The 23,122-nt window shown below is 38.5% G+C and overlaps 1 protein-coding gene across 6 annotated transcripts in view; it reads right to left on the minus strand.

Annotated features, from left to right (window-relative positions):
- The window catches only part of DEUP1 (deuterosome assembly protein 1), a 42,114-nt gene extending 30,764 nt beyond the window's left edge, over positions 1 to 11,350 (minus strand). Inside the window, exons 1-4 of one of the 6 annotated variants that reach the window (XR_004355671.1) lie at positions 10,959 to 11,244; positions 9,908 to 9,972; positions 5,919 to 6,090; positions 4,460 to 4,555 (exon numbers count right to left, since the gene is read on the minus strand). Coding sequence is in view for 5 of the 6 variants with exons in the window: in XM_032680930.1 (XP_032536821.1) it covers positions 4,460 to 4,555; positions 5,919 to 6,090; positions 9,908 to 9,972; positions 10,959 to 11,099 (474 nt within the window). In the remaining variant the exon portion in view is untranslated. Of the gene's footprint in view, positions 1 to 4,459; positions 4,556 to 5,918; positions 6,091 to 9,907; positions 9,973 to 10,958; positions 11,245 to 11,269 lie in introns of those variants that run through there. The other 5 variants (XM_032680932.1, XM_032680933.1, XM_032680930.1 and 2 more) reach the window with 5 other exon arrangements.
- Between the last annotated feature and the right edge of the window lie 11,772 nt (positions 11,351 to 23,122).

Raw genomic sequence — 23,122 nt, forward strand, 5'->3', positions numbered from 1 at the left:
GTTGGTAAGTTCCTTTAAATTCAGGTATATATGACTTTAAAAATTCTGACTCTAACATAAAGTTCTTTGTATAACCAAACAAAATCCATAAAATCTCATATTCTTGTTAACTGCTCAAAGTGAACTACTGTTTGGAAAAGAAATTACTTCCAAGGAAGTAATTGGAAATGGAATGGAATCCTGTTGAATCAACACGGACTGAACAACTGAGGTTTGTGCAGATGGCAAAGATGGCCAAAGAAGTCTAGAAAAGATACAGAAACTGAAGCAAAAAAAATTGTATGGAAACTTCCTAGAGACATTTGAGATTAACTTGGGAATCATAATATGGGACAAAGAAAACTAATTGAAAAGCTGAAAAGAAGATAGATTGTCCTGGACTAGAAAGTTTCATGAAATGGGGAGGCCTGTGGATAGATAGATTTGACCAACTTGGAATGTCTGAACAGCAATTCTGTAACACAGATTTACAGAGCTGAGATACTGCCTTCAAAACTGAATCAGAAGTCTTGCAGAGTATCTGCCTATATTTGAAGTTGACCTTGCCAGAGAACACAGTTAAGATAAAATATTTGAAATTAGTCAAGAGTATACAGGCTCAAACAACATGGAACTCATTGCCCTTGGAAGAAAGATACCCTTTTGCGAATAACAGTTTTGCTCTTGAATATATTATGGCATATGTGAACTGCCTGGGAAGAGCAAACTCAGATAAGACAGGTATTAGAATGTTCATGCTAAAAAGGTTAGGAAATACAGCATCCAGCAATTCAGCAAATCAGTCTAAAATGGAACAGAATGGCCAAAATCAGAAAATTCAGTCTGAGCATTTAATGACATAATGACATATAGTAGTATATGTATATGATATATAGTAGTGTATTACAGACAGATTAGATTATGGATGTTATCATAACTAGAAACTAGACTAAAAGCCAAGAATCCTTCCATTTAATGCTAGATATTCACTTTAAAACATCCAAGTTGTTCTCTTTGCATGTTTTACATATTAAAGAAAAAAAACCAAACAAACAAAAGACCAAAAGATGAGGCACTTTAGTGAATTCTATGGTAGAATTAATCTAAGTTCAGATTTCTGAAAGTTAGACATACAAACCTGAGCTACTCTGCATTAGAAAAAGCTGCCTTCAAATGCTTAGTCATTTCAGCTATCTTAAATTCTTGTCATACACTGACATGAGTTGTATTCTAGGGGTGTCCATTTCTCTCCATTGATTCTAAGGGGGGCCTGAGGTAGTTCAGATGTAGCCATCTAGCTTTTAAATGTCTAAGCAAGGCAATTAGTTGCCAAGTGCTTAGAGCAAGAATAGATTCTTGTTCTTTTGTTGAGAGATTTCTGTCGTTTTCAAAATGAGAATAGCTATGAGACCTTAATTAAAAAAAAAAAAAGAAGGAACAAATAATGAAGATGAACCTCTAAAGTTTTTGCTATTTAATTATGACAAAATGTTGTACATTTGAATGAGTGCAGCAGTGTGGCCTAGGAGTTTCAGGTGACATACCAGGAATTATTTCCCTAACACAAGAAAAATATAGATATTACTGCATTCAACAGGCACACAATCAATTCAGTGGGACTACTGCTCATTAAACAGCTGCTTTTAGCAGTACCAAGGAAAAAAAGCAGAGAGAACAGAAGAGAAATTTGTTTGAAATAGTCTAGCATTCTGATAGCTAGAAAAAGTGATCCTTTCTATTTCTAGTGAGATTAGGGAGGAACAAATCTTGGGAGCAATTTTAAGAATACATCTGCAGAGAAAGCTACAATGCTATTGATATATAGTAATATACCATTTGTGCAAAACTAAAGTGTAGCTCTTAATATTATACAGTTTAGAAGGTGGTATAACTTCCAAGTGATGATAAGAACCAAAAGAAGGGAGTCAAAGGAGATAAGGCAAAGATTAATATTGTCAAGGAAGCTCTATATTTTAGATATGAGTTTGTGTAGCTGAGAATTGGGGACATTAAAATAATTTTATTGTAGACCCTGCGGCACTGTAATTCAAGAAAGAAACTTAATAAAGAGACTGGTAAAAGCTAGAGACACAGAGTGGGATAGTCCTGTCTAGCACAGGTGCTTGGAATTGTTCTGACAGGCAGACTTCTGTTTATCACAGAGAATCCAGGCAGACCTCCTAACATAGGCATTCAACAGTTTACTTCTTCAGTTAGTGTGTACAAGATGGGCATTTCATGAAGAAATATGGTTTGGTGAAAGGATAAGAATGGGGATCAGAAAATAAAATGGAAAGAGCATCAGTGCTGAAACCTTTGTCAAAATAAACAGGATGACTGAGAGAAGAGGAAATGTTTGGAGACATGGACTGGGAAAATATTCTTAAGAGCTACAAATCTAAACTTCTGAATAAAGATAAAAGAAGAAGCAATCAAGAAACTCAAAGAAAGGTTAGATGGTCTAAGTGGTAACTAAAGAGGAGGAGTTGGGCAAAAAATATAACCAGGTTTAAAGAAAAAAGCTTGTAGGTAGAAAATATCATATACTTTTTTTCTTTTAAAAAGGAGAAAACTCTGTATTTGCCTGTGGAAAGGACCTGTAGGGTAACTAATAGCTTCAGAATAAAAATCTGTATCAAAAATGGTCTGGAGTTTTAATTTCAGAAGGTTCAATTTCATTGAAGATCTTAGCAAGAACATGTAACATAAACCCAATAATTTTTAGCATGTGATTAAAAAAATCATTAAGAAGTGAAAAATATTGCAGCAAATTTGAAAAAGGATAGGACAAGAGAGAGATATACTATATTTTGGGAGATAGTTCTGCATTGCTAAAGGTAGCTTACATCTTATACGTAAAAAGTCACACTGGTTTTCACTGTGTGATGTTTATCTCCTCCATAACCATGCTAAGATGTTTCTTTTTATGTAATTTGTGTAAATGCTAAAACAGCTTTTATTTCTACCTACTTTCCCAAATGACTGAAAGTGTTAATTACAAAACAACCAAAGGATTCACTGCTTACTTACAGAACTGTTTGCCAAATCAATTTTCATATATAAAACAAAATATGAATTAAAGACAACATAACATTAAAAATAAGTAATGCATTTATTTGTTTTATGTATTCAGGTGGTGTTATCACTTCTAAATGAAAATAATGATAGCCAATTTATGCAATCTAAGATGATTATATAGTAAGTGTGATGACTGGAAATTATAACACTAAGTATCTCGCAGGAGGATCCAGGGAAGGGAACAGAAAAATGGCCAGAAAAACAATACAGAATTGTGTGTGTTAACTTCTTCAAACGTGAGAAACAGAAACAACTGAAGTTTCGTAAAAATTTTTGATTTATGATTGAAGTAGAAAATAGTGAAGAAACAAAAATGCAGGTGGCAGAGCAAACACAACCAAACAGAATCATAGAACCATAGAATGGCTCGGGTTGAAAAGGACCTTTAAAAGATCATCTAGTCCAACCCTTTGCCATGAACAGGGAGATCTTTCACTGGATCAGGTTGGTCAAAGCCCCACCCAACCTGGCCTTGGAATGGGGCATCCACAACTTCTCTGGGCAATCTGTTCCAGTGTTTCACCACCCTCGCTGAAAAATACCCAAACTGTTCCTCAGGTTTCAGTTTAAAACAGGCCCTGATAGGAAGTCTGTCCCCATCTTTCTAATAAGCCCCCTTTAACTACTGAAAGGTTGCACTAAGCTTTCCCTGGAGCCTTTTCTTCTCCAGCTCTCTCAAAGCCTGTCTTCACAGGAGAGGTGCTCCAGACCTCTGCTCATCTTTGTTGCCTCCACTTGACTCGCTCTGACCAGGTCCGTGTCTTTCTTGCACTGAGTGCCCCAGAGCTGGATGCACCACTCCAGGTGGGGTCTCACCAGAGCCGAGTGGAAGGGAAGAACCACCTCCCTCAACCTGTTGGCCACATTTCTTTTTATGCAGCCCAGGATACAACTGGCTTTCTGGGCTGTGAGTACACTCTGAAATAAATAAAGCTCAAACAAATTCCCAGTATCATTAATCTAGCTTACTCCTGTTTTGATACTATGGAAAGCTATACCTTATGAAAAACTACCAAATCACTTTAATAGTCCCTTAAAAGCAGAAAAATGTATAGCAAAGACATAAGAACAGTTTAAATCTTAAAATTCCTAATGTGCATCAGAGTCTTAATAGCATAAATCTAACTATCTGTTTTATTCATTTTTAGTTTTTATTAGTCCGAAGTCAGGAATCACATATCTGTCTTCATAACAGATGTTACAATCACATCAAAATCCATCCAAGCAGTTTGGACATGACAGTACAGAAATTATAATGGAGCCTGGGAGGAAGTTGTAGTCATCATCATTTGTGTGACACAATTCATCTTTCCCAAATCCATAACACTACATCTATATCATTTGGCATATATAAGCTTTTTATAATACAATCACAAAATAATGAAATTGACATTTTTCTTACTTGAGATTTCAGTGCTTGAAGCTGAGTTTCATAGCTCTGAGCCATTTCATATTTAGTTTTCTGTAAGTCTTCCAATTTTTGTTGAAGTAGTCCCACCTACAGTTAGAATAAGCACTCAAATGTATCTTTTCTTAAGTGTTTCAAAGTAGGTCATTTTTGGAAAAGTAATATTACGCTTTGGAAGAAGACCATTGCTTAAGGGAGAGATATTAAAAATATATTTTAATGCAGTAACTTAATAATAAAACTGGATACCACAAACCCAGATTGTGGTATCAACATCAAATTGGAGATTTTATAGTAAAAAATCTCAGTGTATACTTATGTTATGATTTAATGATAATATTGTACAAGGCTGTCATAAAAGATAATTTCTGAAAGTTTTTCTGACCCAGTTATGTGAATGAACTGCTGTGCCCCATTGTGAAAAATTTCCTTGAATGGCTCTAATAAATCATATGAAAGACTTTCCACTACTTATGTACAAATTATTGGAAGACCCTGTAGACTCATTTCAGCTCCCTAAGTACAGTACCATTTGAGAAAACCTGAATTATTACTGAGTTTCACAGAGATCTGAGAAATATGACCAAGTGCATACATGACACTTAGGCTTTTCTGGAAGGACAGCTGGAAGCTAGGCAGAATATGCTAAAGTATTTCAGGTAACATCTCTGTACAGGCAAATAAATTGAGGCTTTGAGGATTGGCTACCTGAATTATTCTTTTGGCTTCTCTGACCGAGATGACTAAGGGCAAGTTCCTAATTGCTCATTAGGGAGAGTTACTCCATTTTCAGAACTGCCATTGGCAGTTTAGACATCTAGCTCACACAGCAATGCCCTTGTGTAGACACCTAAATTGAGCTGTCCTGAACTAGAACTGAATGCTATGCAAGGATTTCTTGATGCTTCTGAATGAAAACTCAGCAGACAAGACTGTGAAGTACAGACAACACCAGGTACACTGGGGCTTTCAGTTTTGTACGGAAGTCGAAGTAGTAATACAATTCAAATCTTCACGATGAATAAAATTATCATACACAAACAGTATATCGTAAAATGATGAAAATCAGCTACAAACAGGAGCTACAGAGATATAATTTTGTGAACCTTTTTGAATTGTACACTTCCATTTAAAATTTCTGATGAAACGTGAAGTGTTGGCATTTAGAAAAAAACCATAAAATTATCTTTTTTACAGTTAAACTGAGGATATTTGATTTAGACTTTAGGGAAATAGAAGAAATACGAGATTTTCAATGACATTTTTACCATCACTTTTCAGAACAGAAGCACAATTTAAAACAAAACACTAAGGATAATTAGTGACCTTTAAAGGGTGTTTGGCATTTTTACATAATAGAACAAACAGGTCTCCTTATGGAGCATTTAAAGCATACTAATAAGTAAGTACCAGAATAAATATTTCCTTTATAGAACGTGATATTCTTAAATACCTCTTGACCTTTTTGATCCAGTTTGCTTTGGGCACTTGCTAATTCTTGATCCTGGATATCCATCTTTGCTTCTAAAGCTCTCATCTTTCTTTCCCATTCCAGTTGCTTCCTGTTTACCATGATGTCAATTTGATGCACTAATTCCTGAAGTTCAGCTTCACATGGAGAAGGTCTAAAAACATAAAAAGAAGAGATTTATTTTTTCAAGAGAGAAAACAAATTTTTCTTTACACTGCTAAAACTTTATTTTAATTCTGATGGAATTAACCACTTTTCAACATCAGAAAGAAATGGGAAAGGTAAATGATGCCTTCAAATATAGGTCTAGAGTCAAATGCTCAATTTTTGACTGCACTAAACTGGAAAAACAGCTACTTAGTATGGATATGTGTTTATCAAAGATCTGTTATTTGGTGCTTAAATTGTGCACATCCCTTGTTTTGATAATTATTACAGGAAATTGGAGCAAATTTTTTATATTTGTAATGTCATAATTAAAACTCTATGTGATTTTTTTAAAGTCAAATTCTCTAAAACTTCTTTTACATCAGCAAATCCTTGAAACTATAATATCATCAATGTTAAGCTTGGAAAGGTTTTTTAAATACAGACATAAATCTTAATGCCAAGAGGCATTAATGTTAAATGTTAAAACTGTTAGCAATGCCATAATGCCATTTTGAAATTCAATATGAAACATAGGATGATAATAAACGAAGCGCGAGCAAGTAGTACGCTGTGATGTTCATGCTGCAAAATAAAACTACCCCCCTTCCAAGTGCCTCAAACTCGTCTCAAAAGTAGCATTAATGATGCAGTAAACTTTGATCCCCTCTGGGTGGAATATAAAACAGGCTTTTGAAAACAGAAAACAAAGCCATACTGCGTCAGGATTACCTCTTCTTTGATACTGCTGTAAGGACCTGTGCCCTTCCAGACTCATGGAATGTCATGTGGCAACACCTTGGTGAACCACCAGCAATGACTCAGACATCTTATTTCAGCCTTCGGAAATAGGTACTTTCTTTACTGTGCATCACATAGATCATCTAAATATTATTATGCAAGTGCAAAGGCAACTTCTAGCCTAGATCATCAGATTACCCTTTCAGATCCTGACTGGGATCTTTCCCTTTTAAATTTCACTTCTCTCTTTCACATCATCCCACAAAAGGCAAATTCTGCAGCCCTTGCTAGAAAATTTTCTCTCAATGGTGCTTGCATTCTTCTTGAACCTAGACCCACCAATATATAAAAAAGAGAGATATTGAAAGAAAAATTCCCTCTGAAACAGCTTCTTAGTTTATCTTCACTATCTCTAATTTCTTACATGGATCCTCTAAGTACACTTGCAGCTGCAAAAGGACAGCTGTATGTGAAGAAGCTACAGATTACTGCTTCTGTTCCACTGTCAAAACTACTCTGTACCATGTCACTGGTATTGCTAACAGTGCTGCAGTTATCCCCACCTGCTAGCACAGAGGTACTACTTGCTGCTGTAGCTATTATTTTAGTCCACTAAGTGTTTTGAAAAGAATGCTAACTAGCCCTTTCATAATATGGCCAATCATGTGGTATCAAAATCATAAGAATTTATTTTATCACTGGTGTTGAATGCAGTGGTTTCTTTTGTTTAATATGCCGTCAGGTAAAAAACCACACAGACAATGAATTTGCTCATAAAGCAAAGAAGTATGCATGGGTTGTTTTACCTATATGGATACAGCATTCCCACTTTGTAGAATGCATACACCAAATGGGATTCATCACACAGGGAAGTAATGACTTGTACTTAAGCAAAAGGTAGCTTTTTTGGGGGGGTTCATTTACTTTGAATCAGCTCAAACCACTTAAAGGTAGCTCATTTTAGAGTGATGTAGGCAAGCTCTTAATCTTCTTTTATTCTGTTTCCATATAGCTGAAAATAGACATGATTCATATTCTGCTGTCATTAGTATCTATTTATCTTCATGTAAAACTAAATGTTTCCAACTTTAGAATAATCAAAATCCAGATTAAAAGTTTTACTCACTCCAGGCCTTTATCACAAATGATTTTTGCACTTATTAGACTTTTCTAGCCCTATTTATTTTTCTTTTGGACTTCTGCACAGGTCAGTATTTTTCTCACTGTTTCCTAGTAGACACAGAAAGAATATTATTGTCCATACACTTTAGAATAAAATTGTAATTTAGAAACTGCCATTTTAAGAAATGTCTTGACTGTCTGTCTCTACTTCATACCTTCTTCCCTTATTACTCAGGTTTGCTCATAAATAGGAATATAAGTATGGCCCTATTTATCCAAACACAAGCAAAACCTATGCAGTTAACAAATATTTCCATCTTACACAGAACATTCATTAGTTTTTGGTATTTAACTCAGATTCTTGAACCAATATTAATACATTTTATTATCGCAAAACTTGCTTTAAAAATAGGAAATATGTAAATCAGTTGTAAATAGTCCATTAGAATCTTCTATCCCAAAGTTCTATTATAAGAACTACAACTAATTTATTTAACAATTTTCAACCGTACAGCATCATACAGATCTGTGGATGGATTATTTGTTATTTATGAGTCTTTGCAGATGCAATATAATTGTCATGATTTCCACCACCATTACTCAGCCATCTTCCCAAATTTTAAAGCTTCTGCATTATCTCTAGAATACTGTCAGCATAGACTGAAATGAATGTCTCTTTTCACTGAATATGTAACCTAAACTACTCTTCCAGATTCTTTGTCTAGTTAATGGAAATAAATAACTACCAAGAATTCTGGTTTATGATGGGACAAATCACTCTGGAGTCATCTGCAATAGCCTAAAATTTCATATATGTCGATTAAAACACGGGCAAGGCAGAATCTGACCTCTTGAAATAGGCTTCTGATTTGTAAAACAGTATCCAAAGAATATCAATCTCTTGTTTTTTTTAATTCAAGTTTTTATATGACTACATTTACCAATCATATGACTAACAAAAAAAAAACAACACTCAAAGCAAAAGAAAAGGGCCACACCACTACTAAAATATAGTATTTTACTACAGCAATTTTTATCTATCATGAAAAGTGCATCCACTATTCTTTAGTACAACAAGGCCACTTTCAAATCCTATTAAAATCTTTCTTGGGCCAGAATAAAATGTGAGAGATTATGCCTGTTTCTATTATTTTAAGAAATACTTTTACACTTAATATATATCATATTACCTTGGACTGTTTCTTGGTACTAATGACAGAATAAACTGGTTAATTTGAAAAATAGGCAACAAGTTTATTTTCAAATTATGATAGATAAATATTCTGTTTAACTTATTACATGAGGAAGTACTTCTTATATTTCTGTTTTCCTTGAAGAGGCTGGATGGGATGAGGTCGTATATTCAATCTGACTCGTGTTTTCACTTCTTTAGGAAGACTTTATGCCGTATTAACATATTTTTTAGACTAACATTAAAAGAACTAATCTTGGATTATGTAAAAAAAAATAGACGTATTGTGATGGAAAGTGCACTTCATACTGGGGGAGAACAATTGTGGTTATTATCTGTGGAAAATAAGACTAGGGCTTTAGCAATGAATAGTCTTGGTTTTAAAATTTTTAATGTTTTAAGACCTGTGACATGTAAGTTGATACTGCTTTAGCATAGCAACTTCAACTGTTATTTAAAACAGTTTGAAATAACATTTCTTAACATCTTAATAAAACCCTACATAGCTTTCATTTCCCTCCCTTTTGTTCAGGTATGGATATTTAAAAAATTTAAGTAACTAACAGAAACAGTGAGTAGAGTATTAGCTAAAGTAGTAAGATGTATTGTCTTAATTATCAGTAACCTCTCCAGTTTGCATGGAAATAAAAAGAAATTGAGCATCAAGTTTGCTTCTAAAATCATTAATATTTTGTTTCGCATTTTTAATAAACCTGCATAATTCAATTCCATCATATTCTCAAGTCCCAGACACTAAGTCATTACTTACTTAGTGACAGCTTGTTCTTGGAACAATTCTAAGGCCTCCTCCATAATACTGATTGTTGTTTTAACCTGTTAAAACACCAAAAATCAAGTAATTCAGATTCTTAAATGCATACATTTACACAGCCAAGTAGTGCATACTGGATAGTACTACGCTTTCCTTTAAATCTCTGTAATTTTCCCATTGCAAACAACAAGGACAGGGGAATGCAGCTCTAGTTACAGGCTGGAATGGGCAAGACAAAAACTTCTGGAATAAGCTCAGCTCTGTGACAGCAGCTCTCGCATTTGGTGCAGCACTGACATACTAGAGGTGGTGCTAGCCTGAGCGTAGCCCTGGATTTCCATGAGGGACGCTCTGAAACACATAAACCTAAATTTGCCATAGATCCATGGCTGCATGCATCAAACATTTCCGTTCCTTTGAGCACCAAAATTAACGTACATCCAGGATATAATTGCTCTCAAACACAGTTTTGGACTCCTATTGATTATTCACTCCCTTCCTTGGCAGATGAGGTCTGAAACAAATAGTCGTCAAGTATCTCAGCAGACAGATCAGAACAAGGCTGTTACTGGGACCAGTCCAGTTCTGTGGGTCCAGCAGGACATGAGGATGTGGGGGCAAGCCTGCCTGCATCCAAGAACAGGAGCCAGCCACACTATAGGTGATGGGGTAGCATGAAACATCCCTAATTCCTCGTGGGAGCGAGCAGTGGGGGCTCTCAAGAGCACGTGTACCAGTACACACGGATGTGTGGACACTGTCACAGGGCACTGCAGCCTTGGCTCCACAAGGACCAGGCAGCTGAGGTGACATTGCCACAGGGGCACCGGCTCCAAGACGGACCGGGCACCTGAGGTGACACAGGCACAAGAGCACTGTCTCCACAAGGACCAGGCACCTGAGGTGACACTGCCATCGGGGCACTGGCTGCACAGGGGACCCGCACGTAAGGTGACACTGCCACAGGACCAGCACTTCTGACTCTGCTGGAGACCGACACCTCAGCTGAAACAGGCACATGGGCACTGGCCCCACAGGGGACCCATACCTGAGGTGACACTGCCACAGGGGCACTGCCTGGCTCCAAGAGGGACCGGGCACCTGAGGTGACACAGGCACAGGAGCACTGGCTCCACAAGGACCAGCACCTGAGGTGACACTGCCAAAGAATCAGCACCCGTGACACCATAGGAGACCGACACCTGAGGTGACACAGGCACAGGGGCAGTCATGGCTGTGCCGGGCACCTGAGGAGACCGGGGCACCGACAGCACCCCCCGGGTCTTCAGACACTTGAGGAGACCGGGACACCGACGGCATCCCCCGCGCCCCCGAGGCCTCCCCCTCCCCTCCCGTTACCTGCCACGTCCCCCTCCGCTCCTTCCGCACCCGCTGTCTCTATGGCCTCGGTACGAGCCCGCAGCCCGGCCACCCGCCCCGGCCTGCCCAGTCCCGTCCCGTCCCGTCCCTTCCCGTCCCGCCGCAGCTGCCGCCCGTCCCGCCGCTCCCCGCTGCCGTCGCCGCGGTAACGCGGAGGGCGGCGGGCGAGGCGGGAAGGTGGCCGGGACAGGGCAGGGACAGGGCAGGGACAGGGCGGGCACCGGCTCCGGCCGGGAGTGGAGGGGGGCGCCCAGGGTATCCCGGTGTCACGGCCGGCGCCACTCCCGGTGTCTTTTGCAGGGCCCCGCGTCCCTCCAGTAGCCGCCCATCGATCTGAAGGAAGCTGGAGCTGGAAATAGCACCCGGGGTAAAGAACATGTACTTCAACATAATTTAAGAAATCGTTAGGCAAGGTGGTTTGAGTTTTTTCTCCTCTTCCTTTTTTTTCCCCTCTCCTTCCTCTTAAAACACTGTTATTACTAGATATTGAAAAGGCTGAACATTATTCTTTCCTCCCTGAATGACTAACTATGCTTTTGTAAAAGGGCTTCAAATGATTTTCAGTTTATTTTGCAAACGACCTCGACCTGATGACATTTCTCTTTACATTCTTGTGGCCTTCAGTCTGTCTTATTCAACAACAAAATGCTTTTACCTCGGCTTTTTATAGGAATAATTTCGGGTTTTTAGGTTTAGTGAGTTTTTCTACCAGGATGGTACTATTCACTTTGTACTTATTGTTCTGAAATTGCACGGAGCATTGTCGGGAACTGCTAGTCTACTTCTGTACACTGAATTTCAGGCTTTGACTTTGTTTTACTTAGTATGTTTACTGAAATTAGCCAAGTGAGCGACATTTTTAATATCAGGTCTAAGGAATAATCTATTTTATTTCTTTCCTACATACGATGCTGAGGCAGATGGTTTTCATGTCAGCAGAAATGCTGTTTCAAACTATGAGATATGAAAAATACCTTTTTTAAATGAGAGACTAAAATAAAATTATATACAGAGTTTCAAGAAAGTCACAGGATTACAGAATTGGTTGGAAGGGACCTCTGGAGATGATCTAGTCCAACCACCCTGCCAAGGCAAGGTCATGTAGAGCAGGTGACACAGGAATTTCTGATAAAACTTACTTACTCACTCTGGCAAATAACAGACAATTTTCCCTTGTAGCCTTCCTAAAAGATTACTAAAATATCTTTATTTTTGATTTACACTTCTTTCATGGCTGTGTGTCATTTCAGGAGTATCCCAGGAATACTGATCTCTTCTCTGACGAGTAACAGAACCTGAGGGAATGGTCTGAAGTTGTGTCAGGGCAGGTTTAGGTTGGATATGAGAAAAAGATTCTTCACCCAAAGCCAAAATGCTGCTCCTGAGCTGAAGCCATCGGCTCCCAAAACAGCATCTCACAGCTCTGTAGCAGCCTTGAGCCCCAGTTATGGCTGCACCATGTCAGAGGTGGCCTGGAGGACAGGCAGCCAGGCACCTAGGGAAGAGTGGAGAAAGTTGTGGGACCTGTTGTTGGACTCAGAGCCCTGAAAAAATTTTCTTCATTACACTCTGTAATACTTCATGACACTTTTCTTTATTATTTACTTACTGTAATAGAATTAGTGTTGCAAATATAATTTCTTCTAATTGAAATAGGTTTGAGAATTTTTTTGAATAGTGAAATTTGGGATGATTTATTTTAAATACGTAACTTTAGGATGATTTAAAGTATTGTGTACTAGAAATAATTTTAATGTAACTCCTAGCAAATTTCCATTCGTTCATCTGCTGCAACTGAAGTGCATTTTTCATCCACATTTCCTGTGCATATATTTTAATTTCCTTCGTGTCTCATCCTCTCAGTGGTAATCAGTTATTTAGAAGTTTAACTTCCATCTGTCATGTACAAATAGAACTGGGAGGGGGGCAACTTAAAAAGTACAGAAAAATAATTTTTAAATTACCTATCTACATTTCAAAGCTTTTTAGAAGGACAATTCCACTGCCACTAGCAAGAGTTGTGCTTCTAACTCTCTGATGTACATTCAAATATCTCATTCACTATATTAGAAAAATCTGATATCAAATTGATGACCTTTCCTATTTGCTTTAGCTCATCCACATCATCTCTTGACTAGACCTTGCCTTATGAGACTCAAAACTTTTATTTGTGACTTTAAGGAACATTGTTTACACATGCCTTACAAAAGCCCACAAAAAACCTCCAAAACAGAAACAAACACAGATTATTTTCAAAACAGTTTATAGATTAAAATATTATCATCATGGCTGGGCTTCGCGAATGAAGATTTGGGAAGGGCTCTACCCACGTTTGTTGCAAGTGCGCTGGTGGCTAAAAAGGCCAATACGATATAGACACGTCCGATTGCAAAAGGCACAGCAGGAGGACTCCTCAGGTGGAATATTCTGCAAGACACGATTCTTTCTGTGTTGTCTTTTCTCCTCAAGAGTGATCCTGCGTGCGTTCTCAAAGGAAGCAGCAGCATTAAAGATAGTGTGTCTCCAGACCTCCCAATTGGAGGCCAGAGTAGACCAGTTATATTGATCAATATGGCCAAGGCTGAGATGTTGTTTCAGGGAGTCCTTGTATCTTCTCTTCGGGGCTCTTCTCTTGCGGCAGCCGGTGGCAAGTTCACCATAAAGCAAGATCTTAGGGAGGCGGTGGTGCCTGCTAGGAAGATGCCTTGCAGATGGATCTAGACAGATTGGAGCATTGGGCAATGATTAATAGGATGAAATTTAGCAAGTCAAAATGCTGTATTCTATACTTAGGGTGGTGACATCTTAGTACGTTTCTAATACTAAAGCAATAATACACAATTTACTGAGGCATGTTTTTAGAGCAGAATGAAAGTGGTGGGTGGCGTTAAAAGAGTAGTATAATGTAGATGTAATCTAAGTGATAAACGATTATATACCTACTGATTATTCTTCCTAGGTATTTGTCACTTTAATTCTTCAAGATGTTTGTTGGTTTTGTAGTATGAGACGTAATGGCAGGTAAAAACTAAATGCGTTTGTGTATTTAACTTTAAATACAGTTTATATTTACAGGACATATTCACACCTTATTTTGCAATCTCAGATGACAGATATGATTGAACATTTTTTTGCAGTAAGCTCAGTGTTGCTCTCATAAGAAACACTAATTTCTTTAGCATAGAAACCACATAGATATAGTGATATTTATATGATACACTCATAGCAACTCTGTGATAATTTATTGATTGCATTCTCTGTGTCAGTTTGAATATTTATGAACATATCAACTTAATTTCCTTATAGAAAGGAAAAGGAATAGCTCTGTATAAGCCATCCATCAACAACAGTGCAGAAGTCACTGAGAGACAATTAAATCTATGCAAAAAAATCCTTAAGACATAAGCAATAAGAGAAGAATGACATTTTAAAAAGAACCTTTGCAAGAGGGATTTCTACTTGTGAAAATTAAATGGGCATAAAATGTGCCTGAGGATTCTGAAAGGGCCTAACTAATTTACTGGCAGGAGTTGATAAATCCTGACATAGTACAAACATATAGGAAGAATAGTGTTTCTAAATATTTTGTTTCTGGTTTAAACTGAAAACTACTCTTTTCTTAAGCAGCCTATGAAATCACTGACAGGAAGAAGAGAAAGAGTTTGGATTTAGTAGGATTTGCCAGGTAAACCAATTGACATGTCATACTGTAGGCTGGAACCTAGTCTAAAAGTGGAGATTGTAAGAATCCTGTAAGAGGAAACCTGAAAATTAAGGGTAGTGCTCTGGGAGAATGCAGAAAGGAGATAAAAGTGCCATTAGACCGGTTTTTGTGAGAATTACAAGTTAGTGGTTGTGTGTCAATCTCTAAGGATGACAAAATATAATGACAGAATCACTGAGGTTGGAAAAGAGCCTTCAAGTTCATTGGGTCCAGCTTCTAACCTAGCACTGACAAGTCCCTTAGCACCGTAGCCAACACTTCCCTGTGCAGCCTGTTCCAGTGCTTGACAACCTTTTCCATGAAGACATTTTGCCTAATACCCAGTCTTAACCACTCCTGATGCAACATGAGGTCATTTCCTCTCCTATTGCTTGTTACTTGGAAGAAGAGGCCAACCCCCACCTAGTTAAAGCCTCCTTTGAAGTGATTGTAGAGAGTGAGAAGGTCCCCCCTGAGCCTCCTTTTCTCCAGACTAAAAATTCCCAGCTCCCTCAGCTACTCCCCATCAGACTTGTACTCCACATCCTTCCCCAGCTGTGTTGCCCTTCTCTGGACACGCTCCAGCACCTCCATGTCTTTCGTGGAGCGAGGGGCTCAGAACTGGACACAGGATTCCAGGTGCAGCCTCACCAGTGCCAAGAACAGGGGGACAATCACTGCTGTGGCCCTGCTGGCCACACTATTGTTGATACAGGCCAGGATGCCACTGGCCTTCTTGGCCACCTGGACTCGCTGCTGTCAACCAGCATCCCCAGGTGCTTTTCCACTCAGCAGCTTTCCAGCCACTCTGCCTGGAAGGTTGCATGGGGTTGTTGTGACACAAGATCTTTGTTGAATCTTATCTATATAATGCTAGATATTGTATGCACAAAAGAACAATCTGTTTTTTAATGTTTGCTGCTTATGTTTTTCTGGAAACTCATAATAGCGTTTAGCATTACTGCAACATCTTTTTGTGTGGCATAGTGTTTCCTTTGTAGTTATTGCTACTGAAGCATAACAATATTTTGTGGTTTAACAGCATGTGAATGGTTTCTAGTGCTCTATAGGCCAAGAATATTTCTGGGTTAACTTCTTTTTACTTATAAATTAAATTAAATTAAAAAAAGAGAAAAGATTCTTCAGATTGTGCATTTCATCTGTTGCGATATATCCTGCCACAGTTGCTTCAGTTGCTATACTGTGCCACACCAACATAAGGATTTGTTAAAAATTATCCTGGTTAAAATAGGCAAGTTACAGAAAAAATATAAGCTCTCTAGAAGCATGAATTTAACTTTGCACTGTCTGAAGGGATTACAGGAAACAAATCGTGCTTTGTTTTCATCCTGAATTTAAATTATGATAAGTCTAAAATTTAATTTTCAAGAGCACAAAATGTGTGAACAACTGTAGAAGCTACTTTTGGTCACATTTAAATTTGATGACTGAAGAGTAGATAACTGGAAGTTTTGTAATCTTGCATAGATTTAAGATTTTCTTTTTTGAAGCAAGCACATTAAGTGAATGTTCTGTTGAAATAATTAACAGTGCTGACATTTAAGGTGTCAGCCAGGGTTTCAGAGTTAGCAACTAAGGAGATGTCATGGGAGTCCACGTTGCTCACTTGCATAAGAATGTATTCATAAAGAATGCAACACTGTATTGGTTATATTAAGATGGTATTTTCAGGTTATGCTTGGGTGGTCAGGTACTCTTCCCTAAGTAACTTTATTTCTTTTACCTTTGGGTTCACTGTTTAGTTTTCTACTCATCTACTAATTTTTAGAATTAGTATTGGAGTACAGCGATAGAGCAATTAAAAAGTGTTGCTGTGTTGCCTTCTACAGAAATTCATTATGAAGCCTGAGCAAGGTTAAGCCCCCATTTTAACTTCACTGTAAAGAGGTATTTGGTCAGTCAGGTTGGAGACTCAGAGGCACATAGGATACTGGCTGTGTCACTCTGGCTTTTCTCTATAAACAGAAAACAGCTTTTTATCAGTCTAACATTTAAACTTAACCTTCTGACCTTGACAGTCATAATTCTATTTAGAGTGCAAATAACAGCATCACAGCATTTGTTTGCTGACTTTGCCTTCTGCAGACACTTGCTTTCAGCATTTACATGCTCAAGGCAGAGATTGGGCTGAGCAAGTACTGCACCTGCTTGAACACCAAGTTCTGCTTAACAGTTGGCATCTTACAGTGACGAAATTTCAATAAGTGTGAGTGCTCCTTGCAGGGCCAACTGCATCCAGATATATAACAGCAACAGCAGCCATGAAAACTTTGCTTCAGCTTTCTGGTAAAACCAAAAGCAAGCAAGGCTTTCCTATGGCATTTGAGCAAACAGAAATATTTTCTACAAACTGAAAATGAGGGTTGAAGTGCTCTCCCATTCTTCATCAGAGTAATCAAATTACTTCTAAGGGTGGAGCCTTAATCCTTGACTTTCCCTTCCCAACCTGGACATGACCACCTTATAAGACTACATTACAACTTTATTGCAGGCATCACTGATTATTGTAAGTACTAATGTTGTAAGTACTATTCTATTATCCAAAAGGTTAACTGGTCAGACAGATATAAACCGTGGTCAGTTTATTTTTTATTTAGGGTAGCTGATCAAATTATTGGGGAAAAATGTGCAGGACCCATCAGGAAAAACACAGGCATGTGTAATGCAAACACCCACAAACACAAATGTTTGGTCTGAATTACACTTGTTTTGAATATTTGACTGGCCAGGGCAAGTACTCCACACCTAGAGTACTGTGTCACACCTGGAGTACTGTGTCCAGTTCTGTGCCCCTCAGTTTAGGAAGGATATTGAAGTGCTGGAGCAGGTCCAGAGAAGAGGAACAAGGCTGGTGAAGGGACTCGAGCACAAGTCCTATGAGGAGAAGCTGAGGGAGCTGGGGTTGTTCAGCCTGGAGAAGAGGAGGCTCAGGGGAGACCTCGTCACTCTCTACAACTCCCTGAAAGGAGGTTGTAGCCAGGTAGGGGTTGGTCTCTTTTCCCAGGCAACTATCAGTAAGACAAGAGGGCATGGTCTTAAGCTGTGCCAGGGGAGGTTTAGGTTAGATATTAGGAAGAAATTCTTTACAGAAAGAGTAATCAGGCATTGGAATGGGCTGCCCAAGGAAGTGGTGGATTCTCCATCCCTGGAGGTTTTTAAGATAAGACTGGATGTGGCAATGTCATAGGTTATAAAAGCCAAGGGACAATTTTTCTTCCCCTGCCCAACTGTAAGAAAGACGGAGTTTGAACGGGAAGGGGAAGGGGGGGCCATTAGCTTTACAAAAGATCTAGCTGGCAGAACCACATTCCCAACTGATGGCCCATCTGAGACTGGAGTGAGGGGGGAGGAGTTTTGCTCGGTGGCTGCCCTCCTCACAAAGGGGAGAACAGTTTTGGGTCTGTGTGTGTGCATTTGGAAAAAAAGCCTTGAGGCTGGTTTTTCTTGCTCTCGACCTGGTCAGCCCTGACCACTGGCCTCGGCTTGCTTGCACACTGCCCTTGCCTCCAGCCCGAACCTGCTGTGATTTCATTGGAGAGTTTTGTGCTCACTGGGAGAAAGGGAGGAGCCTTGAAACACCGTCAGCTGAGGACAACAGTGAGTTCCATGGGGATAGACTGCTCTTCTTTTCCCCTTCTTCCACTGGGGGGAGGGTCCCCATTTTTTGGCTTCTCCCGTAATCCAAGACCCCCCACGAGGTAACCACCAGAGCCCAGCAGCGCCCCCGGCAGGCCACCACAGAGAACTGCAGGCTCTGCACCTCCAGTGACCCAACAGTGCCCCCTGCCAACCGTGATTAGAACTGTGCTAAAGGACAGAGAAGTATTCAGACTGTTTCTTTTTATTTTTTTTTTTTGAAAGGGACTTTTGGGTACAGGACTATTGTCTAGTTGTTTTTATGTTCTCTTACTGTCTTTGCCAACATACATATATCTTTTAATAAAGGGTTGTTATTTCTTCCTTTTTTTCCATGATTGCTTGATTGGAGCCTCTTAATTTTGGATTTACAATTGCTGAGAGAGAGGAGTTTGGTCTATCTCATAACTCATCCTCCTTAGCAAACATTCCAGTCTCTTCAAACTGAGACAGGCACTTAGTGCCATGGTCTAGTAACCACGGTGATAGTGGATCAAGGGTTGGACTTGATGCTCTCGGAGGTCCCTTCCAACCCAACAGATTCTATGATTCTATGATTCTATAATTCTTGGAGAGGTATTCTTGAAGTATTCAATCTGCCAACTCAGTAGGTGCAGCAAGAAAATACAATAGCTGACTCAGGCCTTTGCTCTTTTATGGCTTTGAGATAGCTTGGCCAAGTTGCTGCTGTACATTGCTGGGCCATAAGTCAGAGTTCTCAAAGCAGTGGCTCTTGCTGACCTCTCTGTCCAAACCTGGCTGAGCCAATTTGGGTTTGAGGGCTTGGTTTTTCCTCACTGGTACATTCAAACTTGCCACCTTCTGCTACTTGCTGGTTCCAGCCTGACCCAGATCAGGTCTTAAGGCCAAGCAATGAAGATACCAACAGCAAAGTGTATATACAGGGAAGGGTTTTCTGATACTCCTGGACATTGTCACATTTTATGTTTTTTTTTTTCCATGAATAACTGGCCAGGGTTTGAGCCCATTTTGCAAAAAAAGAAAACAGGAAACATCACTGTTGAATTTCATGAACTTCAACCTCCGAGAAATCATCCTTTGCATTGCTCTGTCTAGGAAACAGCCATTAGATCTATTTTTTTTTGCTTGTTTGTTTGTGGTGTACATACTTTAGAAGCTGACACCATTGATGCAAAGTGGTGACAAGAAAGTAGGAAAGAAGTCAGCCCTGGTTTTATTTGTGTCTCTGATCTTTGAACAATTAGAGTTATTTTCTGTTTGCTTTCTCGTACCTAAAACACAAGACTTCAGAATGAAGATGGTCCTGTAGCAGTCCATTACACACATTACTGTGGTGTGTGACAAACACCAGAATTAAGGGAAGAGTGAGAGAGGCTGAGGAAGGACTACGTAGATAAAGAAGACAAAGTAGATACAGAGCACATGGGGAAAGGTGTTGGGAGAACAGTAGTATGCTGTAAAGTAAGAGGAATGAGATTCTGACAGTAAAGACCCAAATCACCTTTGTATATTTGGAGCTGTTTGGGATGCTAGTTGCTTGGTGATGCTGGGCAAAAGAGCATTTGAAAGAGAAATTGTATCCATAATACAACATTTATGCTTTTTGGTCCAATTTTATGACATACCTGTGTTCCTTAATTGATTGTCAAGTCCATCCTGCCATTCATGGCTCCCTTGCTTCTGGAGAAGGAAAAGATTACAAGTCACATGAAACAGAGGACTGAACAAAAACAAAATGGAGAATCAGTCTTCCTTTCAAACTTTTGCAACAAGTATGAAGGAGAAAGTTTGAATGGAATTTCAGAACTTCATTAGCTACTCTCGTAATGTGGCACTAAAACCAGATGTAGTATGGACAAAGTTCTGCGGAGAAGATTTTGGTTCAGTAGGAACTTAATTGATTTCTGAATAACTAAATAACATGGTTATTACTAATCACTAAATTATTACTAATTACTTATTACCAATTACTAAATAACATGGTTATTACTATGTCATTAAATAACGTGACTACTGACTAATGTTAGAGCCACCGTGGAATTGTTCTACAGTGATCCTTTCATAGTCTCGAATATTCTTCCTCTGCCTTAAAACAATTCCGGTTCCATCTCTTTAAAATCTTCCGTATCCTTCACAGCTATCTTGCTCATTCTTGTTTAGGACCATTCAGATAAAAAATTACCTTTGACTAGAAATGGTGTGTTCTGCATCCCCTACCATCTCAGGAAAGGCTCCATTTTTGTTCCCTTTCTGGTGCTGCTTACTTTTAAAATTCAACTGTTAAATAATTAAATTATAGACTTTTAGAATTGCCTAATCGTGTGCCATAAGCACAGGGATTTGTGTATGAGATCAGTGCCCCAAATGTCCTTATTTAGTCTCCTATTCTAACTGGTTTTGTATTCCTGACTAATACCTGATTGCTGCAATCGATGATTGAGTGAATATACTTTTCTTTATGAAGAGTTTGTCGATGTCCTAGGATCCTCTGGGACAAAGGCAGCTGCATCTATATAAGGTGATAATAGTATTTTCCATCTTATCAGAGAAAAGTCCACAGCTGGGGACATATTAAAGCAATATTTTCAGCTCTCCACATTCCCAGTAGTTTAAATTGAAAAACCAAATATAAAATTGAAGACTAAAAATAGCTTCCCCCCACCTCGATTCATGATATTATAAAGAACCTCCTACATTACCTCCTTCTCTCAAAGCCATAATGATCTTTAAAGGCCAATTCTAATGACCTTTATATCCAGTCTAGATTTTATTAACTGAAACAGGGTCATTCTTCTGGAAGTTTTCTTCAACAGGCAAACAGAGCTCACTGATGTGATTTTTTGGGTCTTTGTCCAAGATTTTCCTAGTTTCACTTCTCTGCACCAAGAGGTTCTTCTTCCTACTACAGAGCAGTGAGATAGGGTCAGACAAATCTATACTTAGCAATTTTTTTGAAACATTTCATGCTCTGTGCCAAAACCATGCACTTATGTCAACGCAACTATTCAGTAGGATAACTGATCACCTGTATTATCTGAGGATGCTTAAAGGCAGTGGATTTTAGGCCTTCTTAAATACAGTTACTGCAAATACAGAAGCTATCTAAGCCAAATCTATACACATAACTTTTGGCAAATAGAGAAGGAGGGTTGTTCTTTGAACTCATGAATTCTGGACTCAACTCTGAAATTTGTCATATGCTTCATACACTTTTCAGCAAACTATTTGGATTAATTTCCATATATGGAAAATTGAGATAACATTAATTATATTCTCATTTACTGACCTATCCTTTATCTTTGGATGTTGCATAACTGCCCCTAAACATTTCCTGTTTATTATGCATGCAATATATAGGAAAAAGGGTCCTAGCTTGGTTAGTAAGTCCTGTCATCCAGTAATTCTCATGGCTGGGATTCCATAACTCAGTGTCCATGACATTAATTATTCATATAAATTTGTCATTCACAGATTGTTCTTCTTACTCACTTCAGCAAAAGTCATTTAATGCAATTTCATCTTGCTTGACAGAGAAAGATAAAACTAGGCCAAACTAATGTTTCTGTTAATATGCTGTAATGAAAAGGCATTCCGCATTCTCATCCTGTTTTCCACTGTGGTTCAACACATTTCATTGCTCATTTTATGACATGACTGCTAGAGTTGCACTGAAATCAGAGCAGTTGCATTCAGATTTTCAGAATTGGTTGGGTATTGGAAATTTTTATATGGCTTTTAAGCACTACTACATCTGAAAATTAGGCTTTTAATATAATTTTTGATCTATTTATTTAAATAATTATTTATTTCTTTAGAAACATTACAGATGTCTTTGTTGCAGGTTAGTATCTTTGTGCTAAAAATCAGCTAGTTTTTACTATTTAAGATTAAGTTGCTTTGATGGTTTTTGCTATAGAGTGTAAAGGATTTTTCCCACCGAGTTTTCTGCCGAAAAAAATTCCACAGATCAAAGCATCAACTGACATGCTGACAAAACTTTTTTTACGTTCTCCTTGCATTTTTTCAAACCTGGGGGAAAAAAAACTTGTGTTCTTTTGAGGTGTTGAATGCTTTATCAGTGCGTAGAGAATAATCATATTTGCAAAATTGCAGAGTGCTTTTTAAATAGACTCACAACATTGCTGTCCTTTCCTTAAGTTTTGGGAAGTGAATGTTACTCCTTTTTTTTTTTTTTTTTAAGAGCAGTTCCAAGCCACATGGCTAGTCATCTGTTACTGCCACATGGAGCCAAATCTGCGAACATTTCTGTTTCTGCCTCCTGCATATTTTCAGGGTCTAGTAGGTTATTTTTCATAGTTACAAAACTTGACATGTGTTGCTGCACAAATGGTGGATTTGGAAATATCTTCTGCCATTTTTAGTGTGTACTCAGGCTTACATTTCTGCATCATTCTCACTGTCTGGAAAGTCAGTTATTTGGTATGTGCATAGTTTGTGTAAGGTATAGTGTGCATACTTGGTGTAATGCA

Source organism: Chiroxiphia lanceolata, chromosome 2 (genome assembly GCF_009829145.1).
Source record: "Chiroxiphia lanceolata isolate bChiLan1 chromosome 2, bChiLan1.pri, whole genome shotgun sequence".
NCBI classification, from domain to species: domain Eukaryota; kingdom Metazoa; phylum Chordata; class Aves; order Passeriformes; family Pipridae; genus Chiroxiphia; species Chiroxiphia lanceolata.